Below are 18,485 nucleotides of genomic sequence, written 5' to 3' on the forward strand. Positions count from 1 at the left end.
AAATTGAATTCTGTCTTAACAAAATAATTTTTGTCGTACGAAATTATGTTATACAGACTTGTTTTATGATCACTTCAATTTTGTAATGACAAAATTCAATTTTGTCTAATAGGTATGCAAATATTAACTTATTTTTTTTAATTGAAAACTGACTTTTGTTACCTGATGTGGAAATTAAATAACAAAAGTCAATTTTGTAAGATAAAATTGAAATTGTATGCAAGATGTTGATTACATTAGTTAGCATCCTGTGATTTTTAAATTAAAATTAATTTTTGTGGCGACAGAAGTAAATATTTAACAAAAAAGTCAATTTTGTATGCAAATTAGTTCAAAGAATCCTTTTGTATATGTATTTGTCTTAGAAAATGCATTTTTTTCATTTTCCAGAACTACGGGTACGTTTTACTGAGTTTGATGATCATCGTACATAGGTTTTAAGATGTACCAGAAACAACTATTCCCACAATACACCGTGGTCAACGAACTTCCTGTCGTGTTCGCCATTCTCCGGTCAAAATAGACTAACTTTCAAATCGCTCCCATTGTTCATTGTTTTTGTTAACGATTTTGTCAGTTTTAGACCTATATCGTTCTTGGTTTACAGAATACGATGGATGAATCAAATCCAAAGACACTGTAAGTATTTTATTTTCTGTTAGCTGCCTAAAATCTGTTCTTTTTCTTGGTTGAGAAAATTGAACCGGTTGACTTAGCTACTTTCACATTCGCATTTCTCTTGATTTCATGTTTTGTTTTTCTTTTGATCAGATACGTCGGAAATTTGGATCCATCAGTCACAGAAAGTCTTATTTTAGCCCTTTTTGGACAGATTGGACCATGTAAAAGTTGTAAGATAATTTATGAGGTAAGGCATGAGATAAGGTGTTTAAGGAGTTAGGACTAAGGAAGAGTTCCATTACTTTAGTTTATACTTTGCTTCTGATTTTAAACATTGGGCTGATTTTATTGTAGACACGTTTAGTAATAGCTGTCCTGTTGTTGGAGTCACATTTCTGAATGACCTAGAATTCAAAGGAAATAGAAATTATCAGATTACATATTTACCAGGAAGCTAATTGTGATCTGACATGAATCAAAATTTCCTGATATGAATAATGCAGATTTGATTTTTCTTGGAAAAAGAAACTGTAGCCCAATAGAAAAGAAACATTTTACTTTATTATTTAATTTTAATATGATGCGAGGATTGAAGTAAAACGGTTGTCCTATTCATCGTTTCCTTAAATCAAATATATGTACATGTACATGTATATAGGTTAAGATTATGTTTAGTAAAAATAACTTAATCTTTTCTGTTAGTCCTTTTTTTCAATTATTAAAAGAAGTGAAATTGATGTGTGTTTAAAAATTTCATGAAAAAGATGTATGTATGTACATGTATCTTCACTGTTCCACTGTTGCTGTTGTCAAGAACCTGAAAAAATATAATTCCGATGGTATTAACCAAACCAAAAACTAAAATTCTAAGAAGGGAAAGGCAAGTGTTTTCTTTTTGGAATTTACAGCTGTCAGTTATGTCTTATTTTTGTTTACATTACATGATTTGTGTAAAATATTCCCACCATCTGTATCTGTACAAATTAATTTGACCTGCTAAAACTGAAGATGAAGAAGAATTGCTAGAGATGCACTTAAGAATTAAAAATTGAAAAGTACGACGAAGTGCTACAAAGTCATTGACCATTTTGAAAGCAAGGGGAAAAAGGGATAGGGATCTTTTTTGGAAAAAAAATTAATGTTCAAATTTAAAAAAAAAAACTAATTTTTTTTCTCATTCATTGAAAAAAAAACTTTTCCCCCATTATTTAACAAGGGGGATTTTCAAATAAAGGAGTTTTAATGTCCTTTACTATTCTCACAAGTCTCGCACAGACGGTAAAAGCATAGTATAGCTCATGGCGCCCGCATGTTTTGGCAATGCCTACTCAATATTATTATAATTGCCTGGAAGACAATCAAATTGTTTTCATTGTTTACATGCATTTACTAAAGGACAACCTAGATTTCAATTTGGGCATGTCAAATTTTCATCTACTTGCCCAATAGGAAAAGGTTTATAAAATGTTACATGTTGTACATGATACTCTGTATTGAATAGGAGTTTAGGTTCATGTTTTGGTTGGTCTTAACCATGATAGTAAAGGGAAAAAAATATGACTGGAAAAAGGTCACAACATTTGCTGGAGAAAAAAACATCCTACACCTTTTTAAGTACATGTATATAGTTACATGCAAATGTATGTAAATTGTAGACATGTTTTCTCAACTATTTTAATTGCAGTGTGTAGTTACTATTCAGTAGTTGTAAAACAGAAAAAAATTCTCAGATTCTGGGTATCCTCGCCTTCCTTATGGTAGATGTGGCTTTACCTAATTTATACAACCACAAAAAAAAAACTGTGGTTGTATATTGGTATGACACTCTTGTTATCATTATACACTTGGTTTACATGCAGTGATTTGAGTATTAGTTGAATGATCATTGTAAAATTTTATAAAAAGGTTCAAAACCACCAAAGCAAGGTTGTTAATTGATGTTGGGGGTTTTGTCAATAACCATTTTAGAATTAGAGGTCTAAAAGGAGCCTAAAACAAGCATTTCATAGAATACATATTTAATGATATAACTCAAGTAAAAGCATAGGAATGTCTGTGCTATGGTTCCACAATTTTCTTCACCACAGTGGTCTGACGTTGATTGATTTTAGGGGTAAAGCTTTGAAATATTCAGAAACTAGGGACTAAAAAGGGGGGATCCAGAAATGTCTATATAATAACTTGATTAAAAGTGAATGGATCTCATAAATTTTACTACAAGGTGCCATACCACAAAAGGAAGATTTTTGGGGTTATGACTTGAGCCAAGCAATAATAAAGGATAGTAAAGCGGTAAGAATAATAGGTACTTTTTTCTGAATTTTTTATGAGTTCTGGCCACAGTTTTATCCTGTGTCAAATGTCTACCATAAGTAGATATTTTTTTTCAGCAAAGTGTCAGCCTCAACTTATTGTTCACTTCAACTTATGTAAGGATTTTTCAAGAAAAATGTTTATCAAGAGTGCATTTCATTAGATTTGTTTAGTTCACTTTTGATTGCTTTAATTCAAAATTGTGGTAAACTCAAGAAAGCTGTTGCTCAAAAAGTCAAACCGGCGATTGAATTCGAATATTATATGATCATTGCCGCTATCCTTTATGAATGAATACGATGATTATAAAAACTCTGAAACTTTGAAACCGTTAAAATATACTGTATAAATAAACTCTAGAAGATGTGTTAACAAACTCTTTTTTACTTAGAAAACATAATCGAATGTTTTGGAGTTACCGGTCCTTTAATATGCAAATTTATACCCATTTACATTATGTCGTAACACATTTGCACGTGACTCAAATTATAATTCAATTAAGGTGTTATCTAAATGGCTAATTGCAACCTAATTTGCAGGTGAAAATTATTTTTTATTGTGTTTCGTAATACCAGGTAATATTGTTTACTAATTACTGCTCGTAATTATGACCAATTCATCATTACGGTTGACATGTTTATGATATCATACTCCTGATGATCTATGGCTTCAGAGCCATTGACACGCTATTCAATAAAAATAATTGAACTCGCAGGCACAAAGTACTCTTTAACAAAAACACATTTATGTATACATATTTATTTAATTCAGAAATCTTATACTTAGGAACATTGCTTGAATAATATGCTCTTGAAAACAAATGGCTTAACTTCGATCTCTGCTGACACGTACGATATAAATGTACACCTCTGACCCTTGACTTATCAATGTTTTTTTCGTCGATTTATGTCAAAGTTAGGAAATTTGACGTATACTCCACATCGACTTATAGTCCGAAAAATATGGTACATCGTATTCAAAATTCAAAACTGTGTCATGTTAGAATGGTGTGTCCATTCTTGGCACAACTGTTCATTGTTCCACCCCTGCAGTTGTATCGAGTTGTGCCTTGCGAAGCATTTTATTTAAAACATATAATAAGTAAATTAAGAACCTAAACAGCTTCCTTGCAAATTTAAAAAAATCTAGCAGTAAAAATTAAACTTTTAAATTTTCAGACATTGTTATGCAAATATAATATATAGTATTGAATGCTATAAAATGAATAATTACGGGTAAATGCATATCATTTGTAGTTGATATTTTCTGTAAACTCCATACATGTGTAAACTATAACTTTGATTCCTTTGACTTGACTTTTTATGTGATTTTATTTTCCTATTTCTTTGTTTTCCTACATTCACCATGACATTGGTTCTAAAAGTGCTAGAATACACACTGTTTTTCTTGAGTAAGTTTGATTTCAAAATTTAAATTACTCATAGTAGTACTAGCTGTATCTTTCCTAGGGCCAAACTCATGCAGGAATTTTGCCCCTTGTTGGTCCGGGTGTCAATAGAAAAGGCCTGCAGCAGCACTAAGCTTGTCGTAAAAGGTGACTGAATAGTGCACAGAATGCTGGCTGATGGTTAGGGCGCTCTGCCCATATAACACCTGGGTTGTGTGCCCCAGGTGGTAGAATGAGGCAACCCTGGCATGTTACATGCTGGGGTCGTCAGGCCATATTACGAAAACCTGACCGCAAACCATAGTGGTGCAATGTGTTGGGAAAGATGTCACGTTACTCGCACGTTAAAGAAACCCTTCTGTGGTATTCCCCCAGAGTAGGAACCATAGGTCTCCACCACAGGAGGCTAAATCGCCCGTCCCTACCCACCTCTCCCTATTTCCAGTGGCAATCAAAATTTGTCGACCCTTGTGTCCCATCCCATTTTTCATTTCATTATCATTTCATGCTCATTTTATCATCTATTTCATGTTCATCCCAACAGTCCCAATTATGTTAAGTCCCAACAATCAATCAATCCAAAAAATGTAGCTGCATAGCATAATTTCAATGGATTGTGAAATCTTTGCTGCTGCCTACCATTGACATTTTATTTTGCAAAGGGTTACAAGAAACTGGGAATTACAGAGTAAGATTACATTCATTATCATACATTGTAAATTGTTATAATAATAAAATTGTCAGCATCAATCCTTCACATGTAATTTCAAAACAATTTAACAGTAGATCATTCCAACCGTAAAATTTTAAAAAGTCTAGACAATAGGATTTCTACTTACACATTTTAGCTGCCCACATCACTGTCCAGTTTCTCAATGTGCATGTATGGAGACACTGGAGATGTTTACTTTAATGAATTATCTGTAGCTTCGGTGGATTGTGAATCCTCCATAGAATGTGGGTTGAAAATTCAATCACAAAGTTCATGATAGACCGTTTATGATCAGTTCTAAAGAATTGATACTACAAGCTTCCTGTTTTAGCTCACCTGACCAAAGCCCATATAGCTATTGCCATCCCTTGGTGTCTGTCATCATCGTCCTTTTCAGTTTTTCAAAACTCTTTTCCTCTGATACTAATTGACCAATTTGAACTGAACTTGATGTGAATGTTCCTTGAGGTATCCTGCATAGAACTGATATGGGAATTTTTGATCTGCCAAAAAAACATGGCTGTTCTTACTAAAAATAGAACATAGGTATCAGACAGTAGTTTTTTGCATATATCTCCAAAACCGTTATGATTAGCCGAATTCTGATGGAAGTAAAAGTGCTCAGCATGATGAGGTCTATCTGTGGTTAAATTTTCTTTTTAATCTGATAAGCAATGTTGGAGTTATTGCCCTTTTTTCAAATTTGCTATTTTAATGTTACATTTGTATTTCTTTCAAAAATCTCATCTGACACTACTTGACCAATTGGAATCAAACTTAGTATGTTTCTTTGGGTATCCTGCATAGATCTGTTGTGGGGATTCTTGATCCATCAAAATCATGGCTGCTCTTACTTAAAATAGAACAAGGGGGTCTGTGAGGAGTTTTTCTCATTTATCTCCAAACCAGTTAAATTTAGCCAAATTCTTTCAATTTTTGAAATGATCCTTATTATAAGGCCTTCAAAAGTCTCTGAGGGATCAAAGTTGTCAGATGACTCCCTTGTAAGAGTTATTGCCCTTGAAAGATGAAGAATGATGTTTCTGTTTTGTTTTTGTTTTTTGCAGTTTTCAGCCAACATCTTGAAAACTATGATAGTTATATCTACTGCCATATAATGGTTATCTTCTAAAGAATGTATGAATCTGTATTACAAGGTTAAATATTCCCAAATCAGGTTAGGAATAATTTTTGGAGTAGTTGCTATATCCATGAAGGTTTTTGTGACTAAAAACAAAGCATTTTTCTGGATACCCACAGCTCTAAAGAAATTATTCATGTACTTACCAGGTCACATGAATCCATATCACCAACAGATTGAAAAGGTTATGGCCATGGTTTTTTTTTGGAAATAAGGACTAAAATGATGTAAGAGAAATAAACCTTTCTTATTCTACACATATTTTCACTTCAAGTTGTATTATTCAAGGTGATAATACAGTGCATCACTTTTAGGAAAAGAGTCACTCTTACATAACACCGGTAGTCACAAGGCTATATCAGACTGGTAAACTTATTATTATTCCATTGAGATTCAGCTATCTGAGTAAACATTTATTGAGGAAAATATTGTTTGTTGGAAACTTAATTTTGTTGTTCAAAAATACCCACAAAAGCAACAAAAATTAGTACTCAATGAATAAAAATGAATCCACAATATTCAAATATTTTATATAAGGGTAATCATATAAGACGAGCAGGATTAAAGGAGATCTCTAGAGAAAAGACCAGGCCCTGTTCAATAGGGACATACATGTACATGTAATAAGATTTTAATCAGATACATGTGCGGTTCATGTATATACATGTATTACTGTGATAAAGAACTTAGCTTCATCAGCTCTATGGCTGGCAATATACATGTAATTGTGTAGACCCAGTTTCTCGTTGTGATTTGTGGATCTATACTGTGAAGACAGATTTATCTTTCTTGGCATTGTTTTCTCTTTTGGGGTCATTGTATATAACTTGACTGATGTTGTTAATAAGAGCAGAGAACACTTTTCCTGCATATATTTCTTGGTTGTTGTTGATTAAAGCAGAGCAGAGGACACTTTCCCTGTGTATATTACTCGGCTGTTGTTGGTAAGAGCTGAGGACACTTTACCTGTATATATGACTTGACTGTTGTTGATTAAAGCTGAGGACATTTTCCCTTATATATTACTTGGCTGTTGTTTTGATAGGAGCAGAGGACACTTTCCCTGTCACTGCACCTAACTCATGTTTTAATATTGATTTAGAGGATATCGGGATATTTATTTATTTTTATAGGTGTGCATTGTTTTTTTTTCTGTGTCAGGCTGTTTCAAGGACTTCGTCCCTGACTTTCATATACACGTTTTTAGGACAATGCTTTCCCTTGATGTAAGTTTTCAGTTAGGAAAGAATCTATGGTGGTTGTGAATTTGAGCATCACAGTCAGTGTAGGTTGAAATAAGTAGTAATGGTATAGTGATCTCCAAGGGGCTATCTAGCATCACTTTACCCTGATGCTATATTTTTTGTATGATACTATTCGAAAAGTACTTCCCATAGGATCCAATACAAATGTGATGCTATAATTATTAGATGTAAGATGCTATATTGAAATTCAGGGGGTTACCGAGATATTATCTGTAAATCTTAAGAACACTGATGGTATATTGTACTTTGCTCTCGGTCATGAGTAATCTGAACATTTAAACAAATAAAATGTAAACCATGTACATGTATTTTAGGAATATGCTAAACATCATTTATGTGTAAACTGTACTCTTGATGTTTTATAAAATATGCCTTTAGATTTAAAAGTTGTATTGTATCTCAGTTGTAGATCATAGAAATATAAATTAGATTTTAATGTCTCAAGGTAAAATTTCAATTTAATACAAATTTAATCCCTAAAATTTGTCAAATTTTGTATCAGTAACAAAAACTCCTGGCATTTATTATGGATTGGATGAGTTGACATTCAGTTGGAAGCTTGTTATGTCATTTTCCACTAGATATCCTGTGATCTATTTTTGAAATGTTGCAAATAATATGTATGAATCTATCTGAATAAGCCCGAAAAAAAAATTAATAACGTAGATTTAATAGTCGGATATTTATTGTGAGCAATAAATGATAGGTTCCCTAGCGTGAACAAGTAAAATGTCACCAATTATCGAGTTAACAAATTGCTTTTGGTGAAAGGACCGATTGAAGTAATTGGAGGACATTTTGGAGAGGACTGCATACAATGGATAATTTGGTATTACTTACCCCTGTTTACCAACCCCAGCCTCCTCCTTTAACACTGACGTATGGGGGACAGGACCTCTACTGTCTGGTAGGAATTTCCATTTCAATTTTATTTCTTTTGTCCTTTTGTAAACTGTGATATTGTTTCATTTTTATATGAAGATTTTTGCAAGCCTCTGAGTTGTTTCAAGGACAAACTTTTTGTGATTTTGAAATACATGTTACAGTGCTTACAAAGAGAGATTACTGCTGTTATTAGTTCAGACTATTTTTCTTGTTATTAAATTTCTGTTTTTTTGGCCTTAAGCATGAATACTTATACAAGGCTTTTACAAGCATCTCCAGATACTGTAAATTGAATAATGTTGGACATTTGATAGGACATGTAGGGAACAGTCATTATTTTGGCATCTGCAGTTTGATGCATGGTATCAAGTTCAAACACTCAGTATAGTAAGGATACATGCACCAGTTCATACTTGAAGTTTTTACTGGCTTTTTCATTTCTACAGATTGGATACGTTGTAGGTTAAATAGAGTAACATTGGTAACTCTTATTAAAACAGAAGGGAAATGAGACTGGGAATAAAAGGTTGTAGAGTTGTTTTACCAGATCTAATCATCTAATATTGAAGGAACCATACAGAAATAAAACAAAAATCTAAATAAATTAATGCAAAAAATATTGACTTGCACACTCATCTTAGGCTTTAAAATAAACTCCATCTGAAAACATTGATACAGAATAATGTCATGTATCATCAATTTATTCTAGTGTGTTCCAGTGTTCCATGATGTGACAAATATATATTGCTTTTAACAATGATTCATATAGGAGTGTTAATTATATTTAATACATGTATATGCATGACACCAATTTCTACATGTACATGTGTTCACCTGATGAAATGAAATGAATTCAAATTCATGTAGTCTATTAATGTTATGATTGATACTTGTCAAAGTAAAATAGCTTTCTAAATGTGACTCCAACAATACAACAGTACAAAGGTATCCCAAACAACATTACTCTAATGGGATAAGGTTACAAAGATGTAAGAATGTTATGTGTTATATATTTTATTCCAGTATGCAGACATGACATATTATAGTACCTGTAATATCATTATCTGCCCCATCTTTCCATCTGTCTATCAAGACAATAACTCAATGAAACTTTTAGTTATTTCTCTTAATGTAAGCTCCTTTTGCTAGTTTGCTAGGAACTTTTATCATAAAAAAGTGGAGGGAGAGTTCCACATTTCTTTCAATAATTTTAAAAACAGTATCAGCAATTTCCATGAAACTTTTGTAAATTTCTAATTTTACATTTCTAATTTTGGTACTTATGGACAATATTTATATAAAGTATTAAAATGAGCTAAATCAGGTCAAGTTGTCGTGCAATAAAAGAATAGCTTTCAGTTTGTTAACCTGGCCTAAAGTGCCATGTGAGCCATGGCATCACTTGGCATCTGTCGTCGTCGGTCGACGTTCACAATTTTTCAAAACACTTTTCCTCTGTTTTCCTCTGACACTATTAGACCTATCAGAACCAAACTTGGTATGAATGTTCCTTAGGGTGTTCGGCATATAACTGATATGGGGATTTTTTTATCTGTTTAAAATTATGGCCTCCGTTACTAAAAAAAAGAACATGGGTTTTCCCATTAACAAAATGTATCTTCAGACAGTCAGTATTGCCAAATTCTGACACAAGGTAAAATGTTCAACATGATGAGATCTATCTGTGGTGAGATTTGCATGTAAATCTGTTGGTCATGTTGGAGTTATTGCCCTTTTATCGAAAACTTTTTGCTATTTTAATGTTATTACTTTAAAAAATTTTCAGAAACTACAGGACAGAATTTGATAAAACTTATATGATTGTTTCTTAGGTATGAGTGTTAGGAATTTTTATTCAAGAAAAAACATGGCCACTTTTACAAAAATAGAATGTTGCTTATTGAGACAGTTGAGCGATTCAGGCTGTTTAGAGCCTCTAGTTTTTCATCCATGTATCTACTTTATATATCATAAGTACTGCAGATACAGAGACATGTTAATCATTGAAGGCTTAAATGAGGAGAAAAATACAGATATGACAACTACCTGCTACTTTTTTGTCATATATTAATTACATAATCTACATGTAGGCTGTTCAATCAATTCCTTGTATTTTTAACATTCCAAAGAAAAGTTTAGTGCATGCTTACTACATTTTAAAATCTTTTTTTTTTCTTAGAATTGCTAAAACAAACAAATAATGTAAACTATTCCAGATTATTCAATAACAAGTCATGGTCCTTATTAGACCTCTTGTGATCATTAATATGTAAATGTGTGTTGAAAGAGGAAGTTGTCAATATAGATTTGTAAATTGTATATTTATATACATTTCAATCAGATGATATGTAGTTTTTCCTTTTATGTTGGACCATGACGTTACGAAAATACAGATATGTACCAATAATGTTTTTTCTCAATCATCTATATTTAAACATGCTTAAACACTGCTACAGTTATATAAAGTACTAATAATAGTCTGTATTTTGCTTAGAAAAATCTACAAATACTTAGTTGTTGGATCTACATTTTTTTTATATAAAAAGGCATTAATTTGCTGCTATTCCGCTAGAAAAGTTATATGTTTATGTTAAGCTTGTCATTTCATGAAGTGTTTTATAATATATTTTAAATAAAGATTTTCTAAAAATATGTGTATGTCTTTGGACATGCTATTATTTAGCTGTATATGGTGGCTTGTCATTTGAAACAGGGATTGTCTGCTAAGAATTATCATTGCCATATATTTACATCTCATGTTCTACAATAATTTCTCAGCTGATGTATATTTTGTTAAGTCCACTACATAAGATTGTTGTATATTTTGTTAGTAACTATTACTATGACGACTTACATTAGTTCAGGAAAATTTCCCAAATATATAATTGTCTTTTCAGTGCAGGTTCATTTGATAAGACATTTCCAAAAAGCTTGTAGGTCCAGCATCTCTGGCATCGGAAGTGCATTTAGTTTTTGTGAAGTCCAACAATTTTTTGCTTTTATACAATGAAGACTCCTACTTAAATCTATTATGACAATGAATTGTACATGCATTGTTACCATTTTTTCCCATTCTAAGCTGGTGATAAAAAAAATGTGTGTGACTTTTAAACCACTGTGTGGTGAGTAAATTTCTGGAAGAGCTTTCCCTCTATTTCACCTTTTCAAGTTCTCTACAGACTTCATGGGAGAAATTTTCCTTCAGCCTGATCTTGAGATAAACTATTTCTTCACTCTCTATAGCAAAATTAAGATTTTAACATGCTCACTAAAGCATGCATGTTGAAATCCTTCATCTTACTATCTTGAGTGGAGAAATGATTTAAAACCACTCACTTCTGAAGGAGAACCTAAATATCTTCATTCTGTTTTATTAAAACTAACAGCAAGTTAATTATAACCATTGTATTTATACCATTGGCATTCTACTATTGCTTTTATTACAGACTACAACCAATGTACGAGGAGATCCACAAGCCGAAGTAGGTCCTATTTCATTTTCTATTTTATATCCTTACTAAACCACTATTTTGTGTAGGTTCTTTTTGTTTTGTTTTTTTTTTTTCGATCATAAAATAGAAAATGGAAACAAAAAGTAAAGATTATAAGCCAAAATTAGTCTTTGTTGAAGCATGTGTTCATTATGAATGTATTACATACCAATACAAGTGGAAATGACTTGTCTACTAAAATCCAAACTTTTGTCAGTAATAAAAATTCTAGTTTCACCATTATATTTTTTCCAAGCTACTGGTTATAAACTTAGTCAATAGAAAGAGAATTTTAAAATTTAATAAAATTTTCTTTGGATCACTCAAACATGAGTGAGAAGTGATAATGAAATTGTTTTTCTTATATACAAGTTCCCTTTAAATCTTTTCAAAAGGCAAATAGATTAGATTCATTTAATGTATTTAAATGGTTCAGTGAATTTACATATATTAGTGGTTTAGTATTCTCTTCACTGAGTTAAGTAAGAGTTATCTCTCTTTGTAAGTAAAACTGCAGTATTGTGTCATCACATCTTTTTCTCATTTAACATGCTGCATATGCATATTATATATATATTTCAACAATGATAATGTATATAATTTGTTTTTGTTTATTAATTTGATCACTATACAGATATTGCATTTTATTTTTAAAAAAATTAACTCAGTGGTATTTCAAGAATAAACAGATGAAATATAAAATGAAATTCTTTAAAAGTAAAGAAGACAGAGATGTTTTTCATTACCAAGTAGTTCAACAGAAAGTAGTACAAGAAATTGAGAGGTTTATTTGTTGGAGGTGAGTGATGGGTTGGTGTCCGTCTTGAACTACCACTGATATTGGTTCTGGTATTACTGGACTGGTTCCGTTTTACATACAGCTCTGATTTGTCAATTTGTTTTGTTTGTTTTTGATTTTAACAAAATTTTTCATTTATGATTGAGTGTCAGTTTCTGGGGGTAAATGAAACAAAATTAGTTTAAAGTAGTTTAAACAGAAGGAACAAAAACTGCATAAAAACACACATTGGAGAAAGAAACAGGTAAGAAGCTTTTCTTTATTCTTTTTTATTGTTTAACATTTCATTGCATGGATTTTGAAAACTTGTCTTTAAGGTTGGCTGTGAAGCTTCAAGCCAGATTTCCAAGTCAGATGGCGTGGGTATGGAGTTTTTGTTTTTTCTGCACTTTTTTAGTCCATTTAATTCATCAAACCTTTTACAAGAGTGTTTCCACCCATATAATAAGAGTAGAAACCTATAAATTTACTGTGATAGTGGTCTGATAATCGTTTACAAAGATTTTAGCTGACCAATTAGAAATTTGAAAGTCAAAAACAAACATCTCAAACTGACTTCAGATTTGAGCTGTACTGGAAAAATAACCAAATTATTTTGGACATTTCCAGACCAATTTTGGTCAGAAATTCTAAGACTGTAGAACTAGTAGATAATATTTTGATGAAGTTTGGTGTTATTTTCAGCCTGGTGCCGACCCATATTGTTTTGTTGAATTCTATGAACACAAGGATGCAGCTGCTGCATTGTCAGCGATGAATAAAAGAATGTGTATGGGAAGGGTGAGTGCAATCTCTTTTACTTTTATTTGACAGTGATATCTTCTACAGTATTCTAAGATTCCACTTCCCCATCAATTGGGGGCAATTACAATTTAGGGATGGGAAAGTTCTTTTTATGTTTCCTTCTGCAAACTAGTGGAAAACTTAAATTACTGAAAACATGTTTTAAGTTAAAAAAGCAGATTAAACTAACTTGTTGACATGTTAATTTTCTTTTATATTTTTTTTTTGGTGGAAAACCTATAACTTAAAAGAATCCTAGAATACTGAATTCTATAGATCTGATTTTAACAAGAAATTTGAGTCTTGTTCATTGAGAACCATCAAGGAAAACAGAATTTGTGTATTTGAGAAAAGTTCTTTGGCTTTGGCTAACCCATTTCACACCATGCATTAAATACAAAGCAGAAGGTTTTTTTTTAACATGAATGGGAAATATTCCAGCTATTTAAACTTATGAGTAAAAATTTCTGTACGATACATGTTAATCTTGCTGAAATCAGGTCTTGGAAAATCGTAAAGTTAATTTAGATATCCTACAGGAAAAGAAGATAACAATAGAGTTGTGGTGATGGTAAGTATGATTTAGTCAGAGGTAAGTTGACATGAAATGCTCTCAGTTTTAATTTTATGAAGATTTATATATGTTTTTTTTTTTTTATTATTAAAACCTTGCACCAAATTACAGGGGTATGTAGGTTTTGACCCATGTGTATTTGTAATTACGAATTTATCTCCTGAAGCCTTATTCTTTCACAGATTTCTTTCATACTTTGGTTAATTGATACTAGCAAGAAAGCCTGAATGGGATTTGTTTTCCCTAAAATCAGTTTAAAGGAACCACATTTTTGGGAAAGGAATTGACATTTTTTTGCCACTTTTCATCAAACTTAAGCAAATGATAAGTAGCACTAAAAGCTTTGATTGGATTAATTTTCTCATAAAGTTAAAATTATTGATTGAGGCCTAACGCCTGGACAGCACCTTCATTTTAAGACAAATTTTTTCCGACTTTAATGAATTGTTAGTAACAAAAAACCTCAGTTGGGATTGGTTTTCAAACATTTTTTAATATGGTAATTTGGTAAATATAGTATACAACTGGTGAATTCCTTCTCAATGTATTACATTATTTCTTGCATACTATTTGATAATGTGTCAAAAGAATACTATCCAGTAGAGGCCAACTGCTGGATGGTTGTAGGAGTTTCCTCAATGTAGAAATAGAGGACTAATTTGTGGTCTTTTATAGGTTTTTAAATTTAGGTGCTGTCAGATTTTTTCCTTATTTCTGTTTTCTTGTCTAAGAAACTGTCATGTTATGTTGGAGCTCTTTTCTGGTATCAGGACTTTGCTTTTCTAAAGATAATGAAGTATTGTAAGCATTTTCACTATGGTTCTTAAAATTAGTTCATGTAATGATTTACTTGACTTATTCCACTTTGTCCCATGGGGGACATAGGGCGACCACTGCTGCTCTCCACTTCTTCATGTCTTTTGCCATCTTTACTTCTCCCAAGGTCATACTTCAGATGTTAGTACTCTTCTCTTGTGTTTTTGGGTCTGCCTCTCTGTCTGTGGCCCTGTGATTCTGGTCCAAGGCATGACGGGTCATATCAGTGTTTGTTTTCCTTTATTTGAGCCCAATCCATTTTCACTGTCTGTGTGGCTGGCTTTTGTTTGGTTCTCTGCCACAAGTTCTTGTTAATATTTTATGGTTGAATTATTTATATGGAAGTTATGGCCCTTGGACTTAGAAAATTTCAGTGAATTTACAGTTTTCCACATTTTTTTTTGTAATGCTTTTACCAATCGCTTTTAAATTTTGTATGCAGTCTTGCTATGAGAAGTTACAGATTAAGTTTGACTTTGGTTAGGGTTGATTGATTTTTATGGAAGTTATGGCCCTTGGACATAGAAAATTTCAGTGAATTTAAAGTTTTCCTCACTTTTTTTTTTTCGTGGGGGACATTGGAAAGCTGTTCTTTTATTTTACTTTTTTGAGTCAGAGGAAGGAATTGCAATATACAGTAATATACCTGTGCAATTTTGTTTTATGTTAGAAGGCTTCCAGTGAATTTAACATGTTTGTTAAAATGAATTATTGTCTTAAAATGAAGAACTTATTATTATTTTGTTACGTATATATGTATTCTGAATACATTGAATCATTATATGGCCTAAAAGAAATTCTGTGTTTCTGGTAACATTTTTGACAATAAAAGTGTTGGTAGGTAGGTTTTTTGTTTTCTTTTAAAATTTACAGATTTGCAAGACTTTGAAATGTACCGTTTTTGCTGCCACTATCATGACACTTCTGAATACTGAACTTGTAGCCATGGTCATGTTTCATTTTTAAAAAAAAAAAAATTTTGAACCTCCACTTTGGAGAGCAAAGCGATTCTAGTGAAAAAGCAATGATAGAAATGCCGAAAATCTGTATAATTTGTTTTTTTTTTTGACACCATTAAAAAAAATGAGGGTCAGTCAGGTTACCAGTTACACAGACTTTTTTTTTAAGTCTGAATTCAAAAGATACTGATCTGAGATAAACCACACATTAAAAATTACCTGCCTGTTACTTCTACATACTTGTAAGGTATAAAACAGAATTTCAACCAATGCATTAAAACAGTATAAACTCTCCTTTGAGAAGCAATGCTTTTATAGGCCTGTCATAGCACTCTCAATGCTCCATTGGGAAATATCTTTACAGTCATCAAGTTTTAAACTGTAATTAATGAAAATCTAGTTAACTTAAGAATAGGGATAATCATGTTTCATTTTCATTCATTAGTGTAATAATCAGTTAGCAAGCTCTATCATTTAAAAATGGGAATTCAGCATTTAACTGCCAGAATTGTAAACACTTACTCCCACTATTATCCAGCAAGAAAAAATAATGACAGACAGACAAACGTCAGGTAGGAAAGAAATGGGGCATCATTTACTTTTAGACTTGACAGACACCATGCTTTTACCATAGAATTTCATGTCAAGACTCCATAAAACTTCTTAGAAACTTGATAATGTGAATTAGATGATAAAAATAGGCATATTATACCAAGGAAAGAGTTGTTTTTTTATCTATTATTCATATAATTACATTTGATATAACCATTTCTTACAATAAGATCACACTCCATTGTTTTCCTACCAGATAATGTTGACTTATCAGGGGAGATTTATAATCACTTAAAATAATTTCAATTTAAAGAAACTGTATGTTTTAAGAGTACAGAAAGGTATGATCATTGTTTTGTATTCATGAAATAAAATACATAATGATGTTCTGATAGGTTACTATCTAGAATTTTATTTATTCTTGTATGGATGGGTTTCATATTAATTTGGACATTTAGAATAATAGTGGAAAATGTTCATCATTATCAGTGAAAACTGACACAGATAAACTTGTCACATGACATATCTTTTATGGATGTTACATTCATGTCTGCTGGATGTTTTTTAGTCCCATAATTTTTTCAGATAATGCCATCGACATACTTTTTATATGCTTCCAATGAAGGTGTGTCACTTTGTCTTAATTGAAGTTTTTTTTCTCATTTATTTGACATTTATGCTCTAAGAACACCTTCCCATCTCTGTGTAAAGCTGCATTTGGAATTACTGATGGAATTTAAATAGACCTGTTTACATTTTAATGAAGAATTAAAGCAGACCTTACTTCCATTATTGTCTTTCTATGGCTTCCCATTACATTGTTCTATTTGCTTCAGATTTCAATGTCATCAGGAAATTAACCTGGCAAAGTCTGTTGTCTCCAAGCCTTTGTGATAGATGACAGAATTCTATTTAGAACTATTAACTTGGGTACCTTTGTGCTTGGCTTTTATCCCATGAGTACTGCATGTAGATATATAAAAATTACTAGATTCATAGGAAATGTGAATGTCTTTAATCCGTCATATTCTAGTTGAAATGTTGACAAGTATCCCCTGTAATTCTGGTACAATTCATGTCTTTGTAACTTGGTAGACAACCATGGTTAAGTATTGATTGGTTGGATTAAAATTCTATGCTTTATATTGCTACTCTTTCATGGTATATTATTTTCTTATCAAGTTTATAGGCTTGGTTTAATGGATATTCTGAAACATTAATATCTGTAGCAAGCAGTTGTTTATATGGTGTTTTATTTTGTTTCAGGACAACCATGTTAAAACAGGAAAGGAAGAATTATTCCATGTAACATTAGCTTAAACAGATACTTCCTCTTTTTATAATTTATTCTAACCATCTATATTGTTTTTCCAGACTATTTTTTTTATAAAACCAATTTTGTCCATTTAGAAACTTTTTACAGGAAGCACATCTATTTTTGAAATACTTTTTAGGAAGGTGGCTTAATGTTTTTAACATTACATTTATTAGAATGTTTTCAGATAAATAAGTTTTTATTAATGTAAAGTAGGGTGATTATTTGTTTTTGTCTTGTTTTGAACAAAAGGAATCATGGCTTAGCACCCTAATTCCTGAATTCTTATTTTCAGATGGAATACATGTTTTTAATGTCATTTGTTTTCCTTATGATTGATAAAAATGTACTTGTATTGTTAAAACTCATCAAAAGTTTATTTCACATGATAGAACAAAGCACAACAATTAACCACACAATAGAATCTGTTGGAAATGACTATTTTTGGAATCAGTGAATTTGAGTCATCATTTTTCAAACCATTTAAAAATTGATTCAAGTGGACAGGTTTTTCATGGAAACAGTGGGTCAAATTGATATATATGGTCTGGGTAACAGAAATGTGTAATATATTGATAGATATTGACAAGATGTCTGAGCAGTTAGTTGCAGTGATATATTTATTGGCCAGATTCAACTGTAAATTATTACAATATTTGACAGTAGGAAACAAAATTAGAGTTTTGGGAATCGCTCCATGATAACAGATGAGTATGGCTGATTTTGTGAATGTCTGTATACCGTGTTTGTCTGAAGTTGAAAACAATTCTCATTTATTTCTTGGTCATATCAAGCGCTTTGTTGTCTATAAGTTTTATCAAGTTATCACTACAAATTTTTTAGGCCAAGAC

General features: G+C 31.6%; 1 protein-coding gene across 10 annotated transcripts in view; it reads left to right on the forward strand.

Moving 5' to 3' along the window:
• Positions 1–449: 449 nt before the first annotated feature.
• LOC148621865 (nucleolysin TIAR-like) overlaps positions 450–18,485 on the forward strand; it is an 86,718-nt gene continuing 68,682 nt past the window's right edge. Inside the window, exons 1-5 of one of the 10 annotated variants that reach the window (XR_015921254.1) lie at positions 488–639; positions 772–868; positions 11,792–11,827; positions 12,953–12,998; positions 13,320–13,415. Coding sequence is in view for 4 of the 10 variants with exons in the window: in XM_088576656.1 (XP_088432782.1) it covers positions 614–639; positions 772–868; positions 11,792–11,827; positions 13,320–13,415 (255 nt within the window). In the remaining 6 variants the exon portion in view is untranslated. Of the gene's footprint in view, positions 640–771; positions 869–8,196; positions 8,368–11,791; positions 11,828–12,952; positions 12,999–13,319; positions 13,416–18,485 lie in introns of those variants that run through there. The other 9 variants (XM_088576656.1, XR_015921249.1, XM_088576657.1 and 6 more) reach the window with 9 other exon arrangements.

Source organism: Perna viridis, chromosome 3 (genome assembly GCF_037379345.1).
Source record: "Perna viridis isolate PV_CMFRI_1.1 ecotype Kerala chromosome 3, ASM3737934v1, whole genome shotgun sequence".
NCBI classification, from domain to species: Eukaryota; Metazoa; Mollusca; class Bivalvia; order Mytilida; family Mytilidae; genus Perna; species Perna viridis.